The following is a 21,782-nucleotide window of genomic DNA, read 5'->3' as shown; positions in this document are numbered from 1 at the left end:
ACCTGATAAATAATGGTAACATTGGACATTTGCAATACAAAGAAAGTATCCTTATCATCGCAATAGTATTGCCGGATGTGGCACAATCGGAACACATCAATGCTGCTTGGTGGGGATTTATTTCTACCGCAAATTTCACCACCCTCGATGGCACTTACGTAGGTTCCAGTCCAATAAAATACCAACAACCAAACAAACTGCGTGTAGCAATAATGTGAGCATTAATGCTTTTCGGTTTTGAAGTTTAAGGGTGATGCAGAAATTATAGGCACATGGGACTTGCCAACTTATGTCTCGAAGTGACGGGTGCAGTGGCATTCCCTCTCTGATCTTTGTGATTTAAAACTCTGAACGGCACAGCAACTGCTATGGACAGGCGTGTCGCTTTCCACCAGGCGCACGACTTGTTCGTCCCGTCTCTCGGTAACATAAAAAAACAAAAAAATGATATATTCTGATTTAACAGAAGCATAGTCGTGTGACAGGACAAACAAAAGGTTATATTGGTTGTTTTATCTAGAGAGTGTAATCTGTTTACAAGTTAGGTCAACAATATGAGTCACAATGTACCGAGTACGTACAGACGTGTTTATGACGTCTAAACATAGTGCCATCCATGTTCATGTTTAACCTGAAGCCATATTGTTTTAAGAAATTATAATTAATTCTGCTGGTTAAATGCTTTAGTGCTCATAATCGCTTCAGAAAAAAATACTTTGTAAAATGAATTTTGGTGGCATTGTTACACGTACTTATCAACCTTTGTAAGTAATATTAAATAAATAGAAATTATATATTAACTTAAAGATTATATTGTCATAAGTGTCATTCAGTAGCAGTAGAGCTCCTTGTGAAAGAGTTTGCCCAGGGAAGTAGGTACTGCCACACTCCCTTTCCTGCCATTAAGCAGTAATTTCTGCCATTAGGCAGTTAAGTATGTTTAGATCTCACAAATGAAACCAACGTGACATAGGACACACATTTATCATCATATTGAAAATTGTCGTATGTCAGGATCGTGGCAATTGGAATGCTGTAGTCTTTGCGGCGTGAAGTCTATGTAATATATATAATTCTTCTACAGAAATACTGAATATTCCTAAGTAAGTTACGGCATTTTAACTAGAGATTCCTCACTGGTGTAGATTGCCAAAAATCTTACATTATATCCACTGATAATAATATTCCATAATCACAAGTAGACTAATTAATTTACGAGAGAATAGGGAAAAACATGTAAATATAAAAAGAAAAACAAAGAACATTATTTAATTCAAGTGATCGGCAGCAAAACAATGTTTATGTCATGTAGTTAGATTACAGCGCCCACGGAAGGTGGAGTGGTCATCCACAAAACGATATCGATAATATCGTATCTGCGTCCGAAATGTTTTAAATTTGCTTGCCTGGAATTTTAGTTGCTTTAGTACAGTCAAAAGCACATCAAGCTTGACACTTTGTACTTTGGACCGCGTTCTTATCGTAAGCGGCATAGAGTTGGATTTAAGTCAAGTGTCAAATTTGACGTGCTCTTGACCCTGTACAAGCACTCATAAAACAAACTTGGGAAAATCCAAGGAAAACGTAGTCGAGGCGTAATGAAAACCTTCTGGTTGAAGAATCTGAGAGGCTGGTTCAACCTTAGCACACTTGCCCCTTTCGTGCGGCAGCTTCAAAAATAGGGATTGCCATTATGGTCGCGAACCTTCATAGAAAAGCGCCACACTAAGGTGAAGAAGATGAAGGATACTTAGCACAGTGGTTAAATTCTTAATTTGTTTGTCCCTGGGGTAGTAACCTAAGGACCTCTTAAGATCAAGCGAATATATTACAGACACCTTGTTAAAAAGACTACCAATTAAAGTAGTTTATTGCAATTGAATATGTTAATTATATTTTAAGAAACGTTGGTTTATGGAATAGAATACTAACACTCTTTGTTACACACAAATATAAATTGCAGAGACAATCAAGACCAAGACAAAAGACAATACAATATGCTGCGTAATTGCCTATACATATCTAAGCATTCTTCAGTGATAGGATGGAATAACTTGCGAATCGATAAAGTTACCCACAAACAAACCTTTTACTTTCATGTCTGGTACTCTTCTAACTCTTGTTACGGAAATTTATGATCATTAGGCACGAAATAGAACCGTATTCAAATACAGAAATAGTATATTTCCATTTAAGAGCGGTTACACACGGCTACTTTTAGCAGAAATACAAACGCGTGTTTATGTAACGCGCGGTTGCATCGCGGCACTAGCAATTTATAGGTGGTTGCATCGATGCCTTCGCTTATGTTGAATAACTAAAAACGTGCATCGTATGTGCATCGCGATTGTGTCGGCGATTACCGACGGAATCGCTGGAGACTCGCTGCTGAAAATCGCCGTGTGTAACCGCTCTAACTTTTTTAAACTCACAATTAATTTGTTATTATTTCTTACAGAGACATTAAAGGTGTTAAGGAAAGCAAACATCACTTCGAGAAAATCTCAAATGATCTGGATATAGCTCTAAACAGAAATTCACAGGTAACTTCTGCATAAGTAACAATTTCGACTAAACGAACACTGAGTAGAAGGAATAAATCACGTGCTTTGTTACGTTTAGGGAATTTTTGCGTACATTGCCTTCTAACACGAGGCTTTACCACGCACTTTAATTGAATTAATAGGAATACACGTTACATATGTGCAAAACGATGTACATCTATTACGGCGATGTTGTTTACAAAAAATACTAATTTAGCCTTGACATTATAAGAACTTGTATAAGTATGATATCTGCTGCTCATTTGAGGAAGCCATCTTCATTTATTTTTTCTGTCTAATTTACTTAACTACGTCATCAATGAGTTTTACACTGAGGTCAATGCACTGGCCAGTGTTTAAAGGTAAATAATTTGTAACAGGTGTCTCGTCATAAACCGCAAGATGCGGAGGAAATAGTAAATCTGTTGCTTGCAACGAGGTCATGCTTCCGGCACACGGCGCTCGATCATGTACAGAAGATTACGATGCTACAGGCCCGCAAACGACATGAAATTCTTGCCACTGTAAGTGTAAATATTTTACTGTTTTATACTAATATTTTTTAGTTTTAGTAGTCCCTATTTACCGACCCGAGAGATAGGGTTTTCCGGAGAGACTACGGGCTCGACGGCAAGACCAGGGTACGGTGGGCGTCCGGGCCAAGCCCTCCGCCAATGATACGTCTTCACGGGCGTCTCTGGCGGACCCGGACTTGGGTATGGACTCGCCGGAGTTTGTGGTTAGCTGCAGGGACGAGCACGATCGTCTGCCCCGGTAGATGGAGACCGGGGCGTTCGTCCCGCGCTGGAGCTAGCGCATCTTAGTAGCGGTCTAGTTGAGGGCCTGAGGCGAGGAGACGCGTGAGTTGCCCTTTAAGTCGGTGGCTATGTCCGAACATTGTCGCAGGACACTACCACTTGGCATCTCCAGCACTAGCCCGAAGAGCTAGTAGAGGATGAGCTAGACGTCTTCCGGTCCTTCTGGCCGCATAGGAATTTGGGAACTGGAGAGACGCCGTTCATTCGGCGACGGGAAGTGAGCGTGCCTACAGCTCCGATACCTATCTGGAAAATAGGGAGGGTACTTGTACGTGCACTCGGGGCGACTCACCTAAGGCACTAGCCTTACAGAGAACCGGATGAAGTGCGTGCAAACGTGCTGATCCGGGGTTAGGACCTGACTTAGATGACACAGGGACCCCTGTGCAAGTTCGCTTGTACAGGTCATAGTGCCCTTCCCGCATAACCAAAAGGTTGATAGGGAGGGGCACTATAAACAAAACTTATGTAGAAAGATATAGGACTGTTTTATGCTAGACTGAAAAGAGGCATTAGCTTTGGGTCTTTGGGTGGGTGGGCCATAGAACATTTAACGTTATCATTTAGGAACATTACACAAACTGCACGAATTTGAATTGATAACTAATCACAAACCCCTTGAGGTTTTTGATTTGAAAATAGAATATAATAGAAATTTCTTTATCTCATATTGCACATATACAATATAAACCAAACTAATATTAGAAATGCGAAATTAACTCTGTCTGTTACAAATTCACATCTAAACCACTGAACTACTATTGATGAATTTTGGTACAGAGATACATGTAGAAGACGTGTGTCTAACATTTTTACACATAGACTACAATTTTTCATAAAAATAAATGTTAGAAGGGGTGAAATATGGGATGAAAGTTTGGTTAGGCTATTCGAAGTACTTACTTACAGACGAAGTCGCGGGCACCAGCTAGTTTAATATAAATGCAATACATTAAATATATTGCTAGAAGAATAAGTTAGATAAAACAAAAGTCAAAGACTGAAAACCTCGATCGGACAGGATTGAGTTAAAAAATTAAAAAAAGGGGGCAACATTTTTTTATCTAGTGTACAATATAGAGTATCTGTGTTGTATGAAATCCTAAATTCTAAGTAAAAAACTTTTTAAGCCGTGGTAGTCTAATGGTTGGATCTATCGCCGCTCAAGCAAAAGGCCGTGGGTTCGAGTCCGGGCTTGCAACTCTGAGTTTCGAAATTTATGATGTGCGAGATTTAATTTAAAATTTACCGTGAGTTTTTCGTCGAAGGAAAACGTCGTGAGTAAACCTGCACATTTCTGCAAAGCAATGACTGTGAAGTTCCCAATCTGTATTAGGCCCATTTGGGAACTACAACCCAAACTCTCGTAATGTCAGCTAGCACTAATCTAGAAATAGTTGTAAGTTATCGTTAAATAGTTATGTAAGGTGAATGCTAAAATACGTGATTACGTTGAAAATATTCACTGTACAATAGATTATAAAAAGTGTTCCTAAACACCGGGGCGTAAAATTCGTTATCCTGTGTCGAAATAAATATACTGTTTACGACCAGACCATTACCTTGTCACTACAAAAAATCGTCCGTCATCCTCACTGACCTTAGGGGTGAAGGGGTAACTTATTATTATTATATTACTTACAAGCTTGCTTGCTATAAATTGCTATAAATTTAAAAAAGTAAAACTTCCTTGGATTGTCTGTCAACGAACGAAAATCAAATAAAATATTTACTATAAGTTGTAAAATTAAGTTAGCCGCTTATTTGCACTGGGTATTTGAGCGCTATGTATTAGGTAAAATGTTCAATAAATAATTTTAACATAGTATGCGTGTGCCCAATGCACTATGAAACATAGTTAATATATAAAAAAGTACTCCTGAACAATATACCAAGTAATATGTTTTACAATCATGGCCTTAAATTATTTTTGTGAAATTAAATAAATAAATATAATAAAAAAACATTTACATCACAATCAAATCACAATACTTAAAAAATACTTTACTTAGTATGTTGTAATTTATTATAATTTTGGAAGCACAGACTGACACAGACAAATAATACTTTGACAGTTATTTGAATAACTGTCGCATCTACCATACAGCGGCCAGGATGTTCCCATTGAAACCAAGCAGGTTTAACATAATTATTAGTAGATAGATCGAAGTTTCGTAGACTTCTCACAAGGATGGCGCTACGGAAAAAATGTCGTTAAAATCACAAACAAAGATCTCCATGCAACAAGCAGATAGAGAAATTCGCAAGGTCCAGCCGGATTGAAGGAATGTTTCTTTTTGTTCCATCTTTGTAATAAATAATAATATACCAAGCAAGTTATCAAAAATATCTACTAAATAAAGTGGTCTTCATTTTCGTTAAATTTCCTACGACACCACTAACTTCAGAAACACGTTTTAGGACTCTGAAATTAACTAGTGTAGTGCCTTTGACTTTAGCAGCTTTCCCTCAGTCTGAAATAAATTATAAATAAGTAAAAAAAATACAGCTTGTTTCTACATAGTAAATATTAACATACAGTATTTGTAGTAGTCTACATTTATAACTAAATTCAATACACAGGGTTATTTGTAAAATTCATACAACCTCACAGGACTATAATAGTCCTGCAATATTGCTATCATCATTTATGTAATTGAGAATTGAAATTAAATTAAGATTTGACATTTGGTAATTAGAACTTAGTACATACTGTTAAATTAATTACATTATGTAAATTGTATGCGGTAAAATTGGCAATACGTACTGACACAAATATATTCTTTAAGACCTTGATTGATTGATCATAAACTATAAGTTTTGTTCCATGACTTTTAATATAAATACATTACATTTTACTTTCATTCAAAAATAAAAATATTTAAATAGATCACTTTATACGGCGATAACTGCGTGCGGTAGCAAAAGAAAGCAACCCAACACAAAAATTATTTTAATGACAGTATACGGGGGCGTTGCTAAAAATACAGATCTCAAAATTGTCAGATAGTACAACAAAAACTTAGAATATTTAGCTTCGATAACAAACACACAGGAAAATTCATGAGGCCCGCTGGTTCGTTCCGTGGCTTAGTAGGTATAGCGTCTGGCACGGTATGCTAGAAGACGTTAGTTCAAATCCGGCCGGATCGAAGGAATTTTTTCTGAGTGTTCGGTTTTTGTAGTAATAATTATAAAAAACTTACAAGTTTGTTTTTGGTAAATTTATTTTGTTTTGTAAAAAGTCTTGAAACAGAAATTATTGTTTAAGGTACTGGTAATATTGTCCGACAAAGTTGTTAGTATTTTCCAAATAATCCCGTGAATCGGACCCTCAAAAACATTTCCTCAAATTAAGTAAGCTACTCTGTGTATATATATACTTTCAAGTCGATTGAGTGCTTCCTGTATGCACCAAGCGCAAAGGGCAACTGATTAAAATCCGACGACAGCCAAAACACGAAAACAGTTGTACTGTCCACATTTATACGTACTGTACCTACTTCACTCTTTTCACATTCATATATTGCATACAACTATGCACATGACACAGAATTTAAGTAGTCTTAATAACATTCTCTCAATCGTAACGACGTAATTAGTCACTCGGCCTAATCAGCGCCTCTAGGTTATCAATTAGATTTGCTCAACCTACGAATTAGGGTCTCCTTTTGAAGATCATCAACCCGTTTATACGTCCCACTGCTAGGCACTAGGCTAAGCGTTCAGGCCATAGTCACATTGTCCCAATGCGGGTTGGGGACTTCATACGTTTTCCGAGGCTTGTGAACCTTCTTCGACGTGCAGGTTTCATCACAATGTTTTTCTTCACCGAAAGGCTACCTATCTCAGTCACTTCCATACTCTGCAAGACTATGGAACGTGTACTCAACAACCGTCTCCTGTCATACCTTGAAGACAATGACCTCCTCAGTGATCGCCAGTATGGATTCCGACGAGGGCGATCTACCGGGGATCTTCTTGTGTATGCCGTAGTGTATGTGAGGCTATAGAAAAGCAAGGCGAAGCACTTGCAGTGTCTTTGGACATTTCTAAAGCTTTAACAGGGTCTGGCACGCAAGCCTTTTAAGCAAGCTTCCATGTTATGGGCTTCCCATTAACCCTTGCAATTGGATCTCGGATTTCTTGAGTGAACGTTCCATTCGAGTGGTCTTAGAAGACTAATCTTCCGAACATATGGCGATAGATGCCGAGTTCCTCAGGGTTCCGTACTGTCTGCAACTCTCTTTCTGCTGCATATCAATGATATGGTAATTCCAAATACCTTTGCGTATGCTGATGACAGCACAGTTGAAGATAGGTACTTGACCAATGCAAAGGTCAGAGGAGAGGAAATCCAGTCTTGTCGAGAGTCCATGGTTAGCCGTTTAGATTTGACGCTCAAGGCAGTGTCCGATTGGGGCGATGCCAATCTTGTCAAATTTAACGCTACCAAAACCCATGCGTGTCTAGTCTCTACCAAACGGAGTCCCTTTGAGCTGACTCCGACTTTTCGTGATATATCCATGCCAATAGCCGACCATCTCCAACTACTTGGAATGGACCTGTCGTGCAATCTGAACGTCGGCAGATATATTGAATCCATGGCCAAAAATGCAGCTAGGAAGCTTGGCATCCTTTCCAGGGTGAGGCGTTACTTCACACCGGGACAGTTGCTTCAGCTGTATCAAGCACAAGTCCGGTCGTGTATGTAGGCTCTGCTACATATCAACTGGCCACCTTGAATTCATTTGACAAGCGTGTCAAGAGCCTTATAGGTGACTTGGAATTAGTAGAGTCGAAGCTGCAGAGCCTTGAACACCGCCGTAAAGGTCCTGCTTATCGGGATTTTACAGGATATATGACGGAGAGTGTGCGATGGAATTACACGATTTAATTCCGCCTTCGCCTTTCCATCATTGGGGGACTAGGCGTAGGCATGGCTTCTACCCCTATGTTGTGGATATTCCAAAATTCGCACGAAGCATTACGCTTCCACATTTATATGGCGAACGGCTATGGAGTGGAATTCCCTGCCTGCAGACTTGTTCCCTGAACGTTATAACTTGGACCTTTTCAAGGCGAGAGTGAATAGGCATTATCTAGGTGTGCATGCTCCATCGTCGACCTCATCGTCACTTTCCATCAGGTGAGATGGAGGTCAAATGCACACTTACATTAGAATTTGAAAAAGCTTATGGTAAATTTCAAATTAAATTTCGCATGTGAATTCCGAGAAACTCATAGATTCGACCGAACCCACAGCCTCTCTCTGCTTGAGAAGCGATAGGTCAAATTATTATTAGCCATTAGCCTGGCAGGGCTATATTTGAAGATAAACAATTATACTAAGCTTAGCTGGCATAGCGTCTGGCACGGTTTGCTAGAAGAAGTCGGTTCGAATCCGACCGGATCGAAGGAATTTTTTCTGAGTGTTCGATCTTTGCATTCATAATTATAACAAACTAGTGGAGTAATTATATAAAATAAATTTAATATCAATTCAATACAAATTTAAGTTATTATAGCTGAAGACGCGCGCATATACATACTTAAGTTCACCCGCACATTATTATTATGTAAAACGTTGTATCATCATCCTTAATAGGTGTGGATCGAAATAATGTAAGCCAAACTTACTATTATTTTGTAACTCAAAACGTGGTTCACATTATGATGACGATTTACCCGGTGTAAAGTAATGGCGATCATAGGATATAAGATATTAAGTTTCTTCATTCTCCAATCCGGCACACAGGAGTGTAGTCTTGCGGAAGATATGGTTGTGTACAAATATCATGCATAACGCGCTCTGAATTTGAAATACGGAATCTTGGAAGTCGAACAATCGAGTGGACGAGACAAGTAGATGATTCTAAGTTTTTTGCTCTTGATGTGGTGTGGGGTCTTCAAGTAGTAATAATACCAGCGTCAATTACACCGACTCGATTTCGGCCTTCGCCTTCCTGTGATATATTTGAAGACCCTTAATTTACTACTTCGTTTGGAATACTAAAACATAATGAATTAAACATAATTTTAAAACATAAATTATTACTATGTTTTAAAATTGTTTTGTTATTAAATTTAATTTTATATAAATGTGGATGTAATTATAATACACTTATTATTATATAATATGTACGTATTTATTTATTTATTTTATATCTGACGTTACATCAGGGTATTTCTATTATCGAGATAAATAACTGAGTTTCACGCCTGGGAATATTCAGATATAACGACAACTAATTCTTAATATATATACTGTTAGATGAAGATTGACAGATTCTATTCTATTAGTACTTCTATTCTTACACATCCTTATTCTAATGGGGATTTTTCCCCTTACAAGCCTCCATAACCACCCCTTACAGCTTGCCCGTACCACCATATCGTTTCTTAGTCTCCAGTCATTCCCTCAGAATGAGTGAGGTTCAGTTCTGTTCTGATACGAGTTCTAGTTCTACACTCACCTCCGATTGCTCGATTGGAACTGCCGGAGCTTCTTTCTATACGTTCTAACTTTTCCTCTCTCATCCTACATCTCTTAATAATGTTGATTGGACTTACATGATTCTTATGTTCGATGTCGCTTCTCCGAGTTCATCACTTTTTTCACCTTTAATAAACTTCCGCTCTCCCGCCAGGCACGTGCGCGCTCAAAATTCCGGCTTCTCCTGTCACCGTCAATTTTTTAAATTCACCATTATATGATGTGGCTGCCCACATTGACGTCATTGATTCTGTTCAGAAACTTACCCGATTTCATCGAAACTAGCTTTTGTCGCGACACTATCTTTATGTTTATTTTCGGTTACAAAATCCTAATTTCTACCGTCTTTTTAGTATCTGTTATGTAATTACTCCCATCCGAAGGTTGACTGGCAGAAATCGCTTCAAACTAATTGTTTGACTTTTTACATTGGCATCAATTTCCGTACCGATGGACACTTGCATGCACCATAACTTTGATTAGTTTTTTTAAAATATGTGCATAAGCAAATTTCTAAAAAGTAACTTTTGCTTACAGAGAAGTAGATGTAATTTGTGAGGTTTTTAGACAATTTTGTCAATTCACGCTAACGTAAAGTAAATTTTAAATATTATTTCTTTCTTCCGTTGTCGATAAGAGAGCAGATTTACCCTTAGAAATGTAAGACCAGTTTACACTCCTACTGGAGTATATATAGTATATATATAAACGGATATATTTATATAAATGGAGAACATAATATGACCTTTCCAATTGAAACTGCATCCATGGCCGAACGGTTACCATAGTGGTCTGACACGCAAAGGTCCCGGATTCCATTCCCGGACCGGGATAAATATTTGTATGACCTACATTTATTTCTCTCGTGAGTTTAGGTATAACTTGTTGTTGTGTTGCTTGTCTGTGTGTGTGTCCACCCGCGACACAGGGTTTCCCTAATGTGGGTCCATGAGTGTGTGCGTTATTTTATTATTAATTATATTTTTCCAATTTTTCAAAATAATTTCCACTATTTGAATTTTTTCGGAAATTTTCCCAACAGTAGTGAACACTCGATTTATATGTATTTGTAAAGAGTATATTAGTGTTATAATTGGCAACTCTAAATTTAACCTGACCTTTCCTCACTAATAAGGAAAGAAACAAGTACATGTAACTTAAAATAAGTATAATTTGCATTCGCGCGAATGGATACCGCTAAATCATAAAACTTGTTATGCCTGCCACATTTTCCTATAAAGCTAGTTACCAACACGCACTAGGTATAATTACAGCTGAGTGTCGATGAGAATAACAATAAGCTAGATTAATTGCCGCTACAAGGTAACGCACGACTACTATTGCTATTGCTATTCTGTGGGTATCCATTTACATGGGCCATGAATCCGGTTTCTGATTACACTCCAAAACTAATTAAATCTACACAAAAGGATCAAAATTTTCAAGATAGTTCAAGATTTTCTATAGATCTTAAAAAACCTTAACCCTAGGGAAAATAATAAATTGGAAATAAAAGTATTCCTTTTTTTTTCTATCAAAACAATGTTTCGGGACCTTTACGATCATAATCACGGCTGACTGATACAAATTTTAGTAGCAGCAGATCTCCTTGTGAAAGAGCTCGTCCAGGGAAGTACTGCCACTTATTTCTTACTTATGCTTTCAAAGAGACCAAAACAACATCCTTCGAACTATCAGTGGCGGTACACCAAGAACACTGAAATCCCCAATACCTGGAGATTCCAGCGATTGTAGAAGTGATGGACGTATATAGACGTAAACACAAGGATCGGCTCAATTATTCATTCGAATCCTCTCGCTAAAGCACTGGTTGACGGTGGCAACATTAGGAGACTGAAATGTCAGCACGTGTTCGATGACTAGGAGAGGCTGACACGGTGGCTTCCTCGCTCTCAATCGCCAAAAATCTCTCAATATTTTTTTATTAAATAAAAAAAAAAACCTTACTTATTTCTGCCGCCATGCCGTAATGTGAGCAAGTGGCACATAGAACTTGTCAACTTATGTCTCAGGGTGACGGGTGCCGTGGCAGTGCCATCTTTTTAGTTTAAGCTCTCATTGACACTGTAACTGTTATGGACAGGCGTGTCGCTTACCATCAGATGCACGACTTGTTCATGTGTTCAAACAAATAGTTTTTTTTATATAATATCCCAGTGACCGGACGAACAAGTCGTGCGCCTGATGGCAAGCTACACACCTGTCCGTAACAGTTGCAGTGCCACTCAGTGCCTTAAATCGCAAAGATCTTAGAGGCACTGCCATTGCGCCTGTCACCCTGAGACATAAGTTGACAAGTCCTATGTGCCTGTAATTTCACCCTTACCCTTCAAAACTGGAACGCAGTAATGCTCACACTACTGCTTGGCGGCAGAAATAGGTAAGGTGGCAGTACTTCCCTGAACGACCTCGTTCACAAGGAGCTCTGCTGCTACAAAATAATTTGTCAATCTTTTCGTTACAAAACGAAACGTTAAAACAAGACGCTATAATAACACATTAAACATAACACAATCTTTATAACTGTTGAATAAACCATCGATGCAATCTCAATGCTTCGTGGGAACCACTAGCTTCGTACACTGGTGTTTACCGCTCATTATCGTGAGCAAAAACGTGTCCACGTTACATACGATTTGTTTGTTTACATCCTGTATTGTGTAACGGCATAATAAGACATTGGAACGATGTTAATTGAATTATTTTAAGATAGATTGGAAAAAAGAAATCCTCATAAGACCCAGCAAACTGCAATGGGAAAATCCCTAAACACCCAATGTATATTGAAATGCAGTAAATATAATAACGTAACACTCCTTTTATTGACACTCCTGTTGTGCAGAGGAATTTCTTTCGAAGGAATTGTAATTTTATTTTAATTGGACGTCGTTGTACTTCGACCATTTTTTGTGTTTTTAGTTATACTACTTTATTTTATAATAATTTCATTATTATAATTGCCTCCGTGGCTGAACGGTTACCATGCTGGTCTGCCATGCAGAGGGCCCGGGTTCGATTCCCGGGCCCTCCTGCCGCCAAGCAGTAATGTGTGCATTATTGCGTTTTGGTTTCGAAGGGTGAGGGTGCTGATGAAATTACAGGCACATGGGACTTGTCAACTTGTCTCAGGGTGGCTGGCGATGTGGCAGTGCCCCTCAGATCTTTGTGATTTAAAACTCTGAGTGGCACTGCAATTGTTATGGACAGGCGTGTCTCTTACCATCAGGCGCATGATTTGTTCGTCCCGTCACTTAGTATTTTAAAAAATCCAAATGATACTAAAGTACATAATTATTTTATATTCGGAAGCTATTTTCATATGTAAAGAATTATTTAATCATTAAATTTCTTTTAAAGTAATATATTAGAAAAAAAATTATATGTGAGTTACACCACTTTTGCGCTGATAGCCTCAATTATATATTTAAGCAAAACTTTTAGTTTTGCTTGAACAAAAATCAGTAAAAACAGACTATATAAAAAAATGCGTATGCGAGGAAAACCTCGTAGTGAAAACACTATGCGATCAAAAAACAGAGAAACAAATCGTTTATATGTGTACACTTGGTAACAGTTGGTATACAACCGAAAGGATCTATCTATTAACAGCTATAAACCATAGTCCTACACTAAAGTATAAAAAAAGCGAATACTTTATATTGTTGGCGTAAGGTTGATACGTGGGCAATTTTTGTTCACGATCGTTTAAGAATTATTTGCCAACTCGCCGACAGACATTGTCATACAATAGCATATTTAATGGACGAAACTGAGAATATTTTCACTGGGAACTTCACACGACTCATACTCATTGTTGAGTCCAAATAAAGCTACCGTGAACTTGAAACAAACATTACGGCGCGTGTACATTATTAGAAATTCGTTGTGTCTCCAACAGAAAAGACGAGAATGGCCTTGTACACAACAAGAATTTTGTCGGATCTAGGCACGAAAATATTTTGTGTCTGTTGTAGACCAGAAAATGATGAGTATGTACACGATACGAATGCATTCGGGCAGACGTATGTAGGGTAAACGTGTCAGTGCACTTCCAGGTAGCTGTCGTTTTTCTACCGACTGTGTGAAGAAATATGTTGACTACTAATAACAAAAATGGTGATTGCAAATTATATCTGTAGAATAATAAATATTTCTCTCCATGCCTCAAAAGTACGTCGTTTATCGTTATAAATCTCTAAGGTTTTGTCCCACAATACGGTCGTTCCTCTACTAACCTTATAAATAAATCATGCATTTTATTAGTCGCAATGAAATTAGTAGTGCAAGATTGGTACTTTGCAAAATCGGTCCACGCGCATAAACGTTCGTTTACTGACATTGCACCCTATGCAATAGCGACAGAGCGCGTCGCGTCGAGAGTAGACAAGATTTTTTTCTTGTCCGACGCCTAGGCTGTGTACACAGTTCGTGTGTAAAAAACGACACGAATTTTTGCATAGACCCGGCGACTTTTCTTAGCGTATACACGCGCCCTTAGGGTTATGTAGATAAATTAACGTTATTTTCTGTAGTGCTGCGGGATATTCGCTACTGGACAAGCTATTTTTCTGTTGTTATTTTAGTATTGCCTGCTATTACCGCCAATCTTCATTCGACTTGCGTCTATTTAAAGAAATGTACGTATATGCCTTTTCGACCTGACGAACCTGGGGCCTACTCCCATTCTGTTCGATGTCCGTCCGAAACAGTTACTGTCAAATAAGTAATACTCGACCGAATAGAATAAAAGACGCATGTTGCGAATGAAGCTTCATACGTGGCATTGTCTTTTGATTTGGTCTAGATTACTTACTGCTCTCAGTCGCACCTTACGGTTTTCTCTTACTCTTTCTTTAAACAGCCCTATCCATTCTTCCAACTTCTATTCCAACTCCTTCAAGGTCCTGCCTGAATCGATCAGACGCGCTAAGTCTGTTAAGTCTTACACATATCTACTCAAAGCTCATTATCTTACACTCTAATTATCATTATTTTCTCCTATTCTTACCTGTTTTGCCAGTTTTAGATCGCCCGTGTTGTTATTATTATGTTCCATATAATCCTACTTCGTTTTGTGTAATCATATGTATTTTTTCTGTTATTTATTTATTTTATTTATTTAATTATTTCATTATTTATTACTATTATTTTGGATATCTGTTTTAGACTTTTTTTCTCACTTGTGTATGTGCAATATGTATTTTAAATACGAATTCTATTGCGCCCTCAATTAATTATTATCTCACAGTTTTTCCTGTAACCCGAAGGTTGCCTGGAAGAGACTGCTATATAGCAATAAGGCCGCCTGTTGCACCTGTTTTATTTTTATTTTTTGTATTATTTTGTATTTGTCCTAGTGTGCAATAAAGAATATTTGTATTGTATTGTACTTATTTAGCAGTAATTATTTCGGACGGATGTTGTACGGAGAACGGGAGTAGACACCCTGGTTGCAATAACCATAAGGCTCAATTTACATTGGCGTTGAATCGAATGCAAGCTAATTTTTATAACCGTAACATCTTAACACTTTATCTTAATTATGTAACGTACAAACTAGATACGAACCAAAAATAGGCCTAATTTGTACGTTACTCAATTGACGTAAAGGTATTATGGTATGTACAATTTCGTCACAAAAATTCGCTTCCAATCCAGCCTTCGGCAATGTAAATTGCACCTAAAGATTAACTACTAAGGCATCGAGATTATCTATATACATGAGGTTGCTTCGAAGAAAGTGGTACTTGCCAATAACTCTGCCTACTTTACATTGTCTGATTGTAATATACTAACGTTATTTAACTTTTTTTTGTAACATCAAGTGACGGGACAAACAGGTCGTGCGCCTGATGGTAAGTTATTGTCGTTGCAGTGCCACTCAGAGCTTTAAATCGCAAAGATCTGAGGGGCACTGTCATTGCGCCCGTCACCCTGAGACGTAAGTTGACAAGTCCCATATGCCTGCAATTTCACCAGCACCCTTCAAAACCGGAAAGCAGTAATGCTAACATTACTGCTTGGCAGCAGAAATAGATACGGTGGCAGTACTTCCCTGGACGAACTCTTTCACAAGTAGTTCTACTGATACTAAACTTTGTGTTGTCATTCCATTCATTAACATTGCATAGACACATGCAAACGTTTTATTTACTCACACATTTATACAAAAAAACACTATATCAAAATATATGTATATAAAATATAATAAATATGAGACAGAGACAAAACACTGGTTTCAAACTAGAGACGCCTCTGTACTATGAGTAATTGTGTATAACGTAGTGTTCTTGGGGCCACTACCCATAACTCCCGCAACCGCAAGGAATTGATTTATAACTGAACCCTGTAAAGAACCGCGAAAATCGTCCTTAACTTGTGTCATTGCCGTTTCACCATTGCCTAAGGCCTAAACAAACCGAAGGCGAGGTGGTCTAAGTATCATTTCGAATGATTCAACGCTTACAGCCCGACGTTACCGCGTTACATAACAAAATAAATCTTTAATGTTTAGGTCACACTCGACTGGTTTTTGTTCAGTGATTTAGTGACAATCTAGCTCTTACGGACGACGGAGGACTTCGGTAAGGTTATTTAACTTTTAACTGTGTGTCACTTGTTTACTTTTTTATTAAAACGTGCATTAAATTTTGGCCAAATTATTTTTGTAAAGAAGTCATTTAAGGTTCTTCTTACATTCTGTAATGCACAGTAAATTTAATGTTAATGTTACCAATTAATAATGCACGTCAATCATATGGATCTTGGATCACTTACATTTCAGTTATAAAACCTATTGCAATGATTTTGAAGAGATAATCGAACATAATTTTGATAATTTTAAAGAAGATCGTAAAAACTGTGTACCTATATAACATTTTTTAACTATTAGAGACGAGTGGTCTATTTTTGAATAACAAATAATTACTTACGCATTAGACAACATCACATACGGTGCTCTGATCCCAAAGCACTTGTGTTATGGAAATCGAAAACAACGAGACGGTACCACAAACACCCACCCCTGAGGTAATATAGAAACGTTAGTTTCTATATTGACCCGCCCGGAGATCGAAAACGGGACCTCAGAGACGGCGACACCATGAAAACCGATGTGCAAGCCACTTGACCACGGAGCTCGTCTATGTCAATTGGATTTTTTTTAATAATAATAATAATAATTATTATTATTATTATTTATTTCTCAAACAAATCTTACATTAGATAGACCCAATGTTAAATATAACCGCTATTTGTGTGAGACTGGAGTCTGTACTAGGTGCTAAACCTGTATTACAGCTAAAGGTATATGTGGTACATGTGTTAATTGTATCATTTTCATTGATATTTACGTCTTACTTCCATTCAAGTTACGTTCAAAAATAAAAAAACGCCTATTTTCGACTTAAGCCGTATTGTTTTCTAAGCGATGACACGGTATCTAGCTAACACGTGACGCTTGTTTCGGCAGTGAGTAACGATGAGTAAGTTTACTTAGATTTTTTAAATGATAAAAACTATACTAATGTAGGACATAAACTCGTATTTAAATTCTCTAAGGTTTGTCGACAACACGGAACGCACGTTATTCGTCATGGTAGGTAACGTCACGGTTGCTTTATACATAAAAACCTCCACTACATAATGTTTTACACACAAGTTTGCGATATTATTTATAAAGATTTCTTAACCGTTTACTATGCAACTTAATTCCCAACGAATCTGCATGATAATATTGTGTCATTTAATTGATAGAGCAGTTTAGTAGAGCTCCCAAGCAGTAATGTCATCATTACTGTGTTCGGGTTAGAAGGGTAAGGATGCTGGTGAAATTACTGGTACGTGAGAGTTGTCAACTTTTGTCTCAGGGTGACGGGCGCAGTGGCAGTGCCCCTCAGACCCTTGCGATTTAAAGCTCTGAGTAGCACTGTAACTGTTATGGACTGGCGTGTAGCTTACCATCAGGCGCACGACTTGTGACGAACAAGTCTGTCACTTCCTTTTTTTAAAAAAGACTTTTTTTTAAACTGAGCATGAAACCAAGTACTCCCAAAGATATCCCATGTTTTGATTGATAACTTTTAGGCGTTATGACAAATCCAAATATTATGACAAGTTATATTCTATTATTAAAAAAGAACAGCGTACCCTATAACAAACACGGAAAAAGAACATTATCCGAATCTTACCCATTAATGTGTCACCAGTTCCAGATATCTATGTAGATATACGATAACATTATTGTGAGTGTCGCAATTATCGCTGTGTAACGATAAATTTATCGGCACCTTCACACCTTAAAACTGTATCGGCGTTTGTAGGCAATTGACTTGCGATTGTATATTCACGATCGGCTGCTTTATACAAACAACTGCAAATGTATTCTTTACATTCCGCGCAGTGTAAAAAAAACTATTTACTAATGCAATGCGGTATGTTTTTGTTTTTCAATTATAATACTGTTATATTATGATAGTTGTTTTTATTTCATGCATATTGTTTTAGTTCCTGTCGTACGTACAAGCCTGCTGCACTTATTATCATCAGGGTGCGGACTTGTCTGAGGATTTGGAGCCTTTTTTGAAGTCTACTGCTGAGGAGGCAAGTTATTATATTATTATAGTATTAATAAGGAATTCCTACTTCCAATAAACTCCTTTGGATGTGGGTGAATTACGTTACATTTTATCACATTGATTTAACTCTACTATTCATTCGTACGGCAGATCCCCTGCGAAAAATGAATAAGAAAGTCTGTGTACAAATGTTTATTTCTCTTTGTAAATAAACATTTGCGTACATTTATCATTTACAACATTTATTTTAAATATTATATGATAGATCAAGACAACCTGCAAAAGCTAATCGGGTCACTACCACGTATATTTGTCATCCAAGTACGCTGACGGTGTATAAATAATCTTTTGTGTAAAGTTTTTGTTTCACTATAGTTTCAAACCTCGTAAATGGAAAGTTTTGAATATCAACCGGGATCTTATTATAGAAGCGTAGAAGTATTGCCCCTTATGTATATGAATTTGTGATTTTGAGATGAACAAGAACAGCCTGTTTGAAATGAACCTTACATCCTGGCTCAGAATATTATTTTCATTCTGTTTCACAATATGTAGATTACTTGGCTACAATCTCAACTGATTTTAAACGACGGTGTTATGCGTTTGACTACTAAATACCTATGTACCTATACCTATGCCTTTATAAAAGTTTCTTGGGTGAGTCTTTTTAGACTTTTGCTTATACAGGGTAATTTGTAAAATTCTAACAACCCCGCAGGGCCATATTACTAACATTAACTGCCTCCGTGGCCGAACGGTTACCATACTGGACTGTCACGCAGAGGTCCCAGGTTAGATTCCCGGGCCGGGTGAAATATTTATTTATATAGCCTTCATTTATTACTCTCGTGTGTTTGGGTGTCATTTGTGGTTATCTATGGGTGTGTATATGGTACGCGCGATACAGTATTTTCCCTAGGGTGGGGCTATGAGTGTGTGCGTTATTTATTAATCATAAACAACCAGTTTTGTTCCATGAGTTTTAATTCATCAAATTGTACCTTTGCAAAACAATTAAAATATTTAAAAAGATAGCCCTAAACGGTGATAACTCTGTGCGGTAGCTAAAGAAAGCACCCACCACCAAAATTATTTTTATCAATGACACACGAAAAGCGTTGCTAAAAATACAGATCCAGAAAGTGTCAGATAGTGCAAAAAAAAATTAAAAATTTATTTTTAATCGTTTAAAACCACGTTAATGTCGAAACATTTTTATCGTGACGTTTTATGTATCGTCTGACGACTGTCATTATTGATCTTCCCATTGTTACGACAGTTTGTCGTCGTAACGTCGAAAAAGTCGTGAACAACAGTTAATCGTGTTGTTCTATGTGTGAACAACTTTATTTAAATATACAAGCCACGACACTAAACTGCACGACTATCTGTCGTCGCGACATAATGGGAACGCGCCCTTAGCAGAATACCAAACGTATAAGATCCTGCCACTGACACAATTGACACATAACTGAGATGATTTAAGATTAGCGACTTGGTGCCCTGGTTCATTAGACTAATAACTTAAAGATGATAAATTGAACCTATTTATTCCTCAATTAAAAAGGGTAACATCTGTAATTTTTTGCTCATTATTTTGAGGCGATTTTGTATGACGAATACATTTATTAATGAATAATAGAGTTAACAGACGAAATTATACTTTAGTGTATCGAGTACTTAGGTTTTCGCGATTTTTACATATAGGAAACGGAACTATTTTTCCGGATTTAAATCGCGTTTTGTTTTTTCAAACAAACCAAATCCACAAATGAGACAACCATGATCACGGTTGACTTAACCGTGACCATGGGACTTGTAAAGGGCCCGAAACGTTTGGTTCGTGTGGAAAAACAAATATACGCGATTTAAATCCGGAAAAATAATTTCATTTCCTATACTTTAGTGTGTTAATATTTTGAGTTTATTTACATTACGATGTGTATTTCCGTTAGTCTTCTAATCAAATCCGTAAGATATAAACTCAATGATCTTATTAGCCGCATAACATAGTCCCATTATCATCAGTCATTAATGATGAAAGTCGCAACTATCTGCTAAACAATTATAACAAGACTAAAAAGTATTCACTAACGAACATTTGCAGATTTCAACAATGCGTAACGACACAAAAATACTCGACAAGGAGATGGAAAACCGACACACGATCGTCAACAGTAAAGACACTGTGTTGCCAAGCTGTAATACAAATGACAATGACAGCGATTGCAAAGACGGACTTCTGAGTACACCATGTCTCAAAAACATGCCTCGTATGCAAGGATACTTATTCAAAAGAACGTCAAATGCTTTCAAAACTTGGAATCGTCGGTGGTTTTACTTATACGATAATCGACTTGTCTATAGGTGAGTTTATATTGAAGGCTGATTTATGTAGGTCGCTGTAAGGTGATCAGATCGTCACGGTCTTTAATTTACCGTTAATTGTGTTTTGGTTTGATTGTTCCTATTGTTTATATTAGCAGCGGTTGGCAATTAAAAAACATTGACACTTAACTGTAATGACATTCTGAAGTCTTAACGGAATCGCTTTGGCACCGAGATACCTTGGACGCTGGAATATTTTTTATGTTCTAAACAGTTTACATATACTGTAAAATAAGAATGATGAAATAAACTTACAATTCCGCTAACCCAGGGAAGATAATTTCTTCGGCCGAGGGTCGAACAATTAACAACCCGTGAGGAACACGTATAGGGTATAATTTTTGGTGGCAATGGAGACTGTAGCTGGGCTGTTATACATTTTGTTAATTTTATGTGGAGGTAGGGTGGTAAAATTAACTACATGAAACAATATTCAATACAAGCAGAGTTGCCAATTAATTTACTTCCATTTTTACATTTTCTGTTGAAATGACAGGCACATGGGACTTATGTTTAGCGCGTGACGGGCGCTGTGGCAGTGCCCCTCAGATCTTTGCGATTTAAAGCTCTGAGTGACACTGCCACTGCTCCATAGCAGCCCATATAATATCCCATACCATATCCTCCTGTCCCTCATGTCGCTTACCACTAAGTGCAGGACTTGTTCGTTCCGTGACGTGGTATCATAAAAAAACGTTTTAGTTAATCGGTAGGTTCCAGACACTTGTCTAATATTTACCTTCTTCTTCTTCGCGTGACTACTCTGACGTTTATATTTGTGAGGACTAGTACTCAGCGATTGACACAGCATTATCAGTAGCTTCGTACAGATCCTCGCGTGTGCAGGTGTAGGAGCATGCAGGACAACACAAAAGATGTGCCATAGTCTGGGAAGAGACACCCCAAATACATGCGCTCTCCCAGCTATAACCTATAAATA

General features: G+C 37.6%; 1 protein-coding gene across 2 annotated transcripts in view; it reads left to right on the top strand.

Moving 5' to 3' along the window:
* The window catches only part of LOC113235628 (arf-GAP with coiled-coil, ANK repeat and PH domain-containing protein 2), a 44,678-nt gene that overhangs the window by 4,416 nt on the left and 18,480 nt on the right, over nucleotides 1-21,782 (top strand). For both annotated transcript variants that reach the window (XM_026471410.1, XM_026471409.1), the window contains exons 4-7: nucleotides 2,459-2,543; nucleotides 2,924-3,067; nucleotides 18,384-18,479; nucleotides 20,562-20,821. In XM_026471410.1, coding sequence (XP_026327195.1) covers nucleotides 2,459-2,543; nucleotides 2,924-3,067; nucleotides 18,384-18,479; nucleotides 20,562-20,821 — 585 coding nt within the window. The remainder of the gene's footprint in view (nucleotides 1-2,458; nucleotides 2,544-2,923; nucleotides 3,068-18,383; nucleotides 18,480-20,561; nucleotides 20,822-21,782) is intronic.

Source organism: Hyposmocoma kahamanoa, unplaced genomic scaffold, assembly GCF_003589595.1.
Source record: "Hyposmocoma kahamanoa isolate Upper Pololo Valley unplaced genomic scaffold, ASM358959v1 88, whole genome shotgun sequence".
In the NCBI taxonomy this organism is placed as follows: Eukaryota; Metazoa; Arthropoda; class Insecta; order Lepidoptera; family Cosmopterigidae; genus Hyposmocoma; species Hyposmocoma kahamanoa.
The sequence above is the reverse complement of the archived record's forward strand: the minus strand, read 5'-3'. Positions and strand labels throughout refer to the sequence as shown.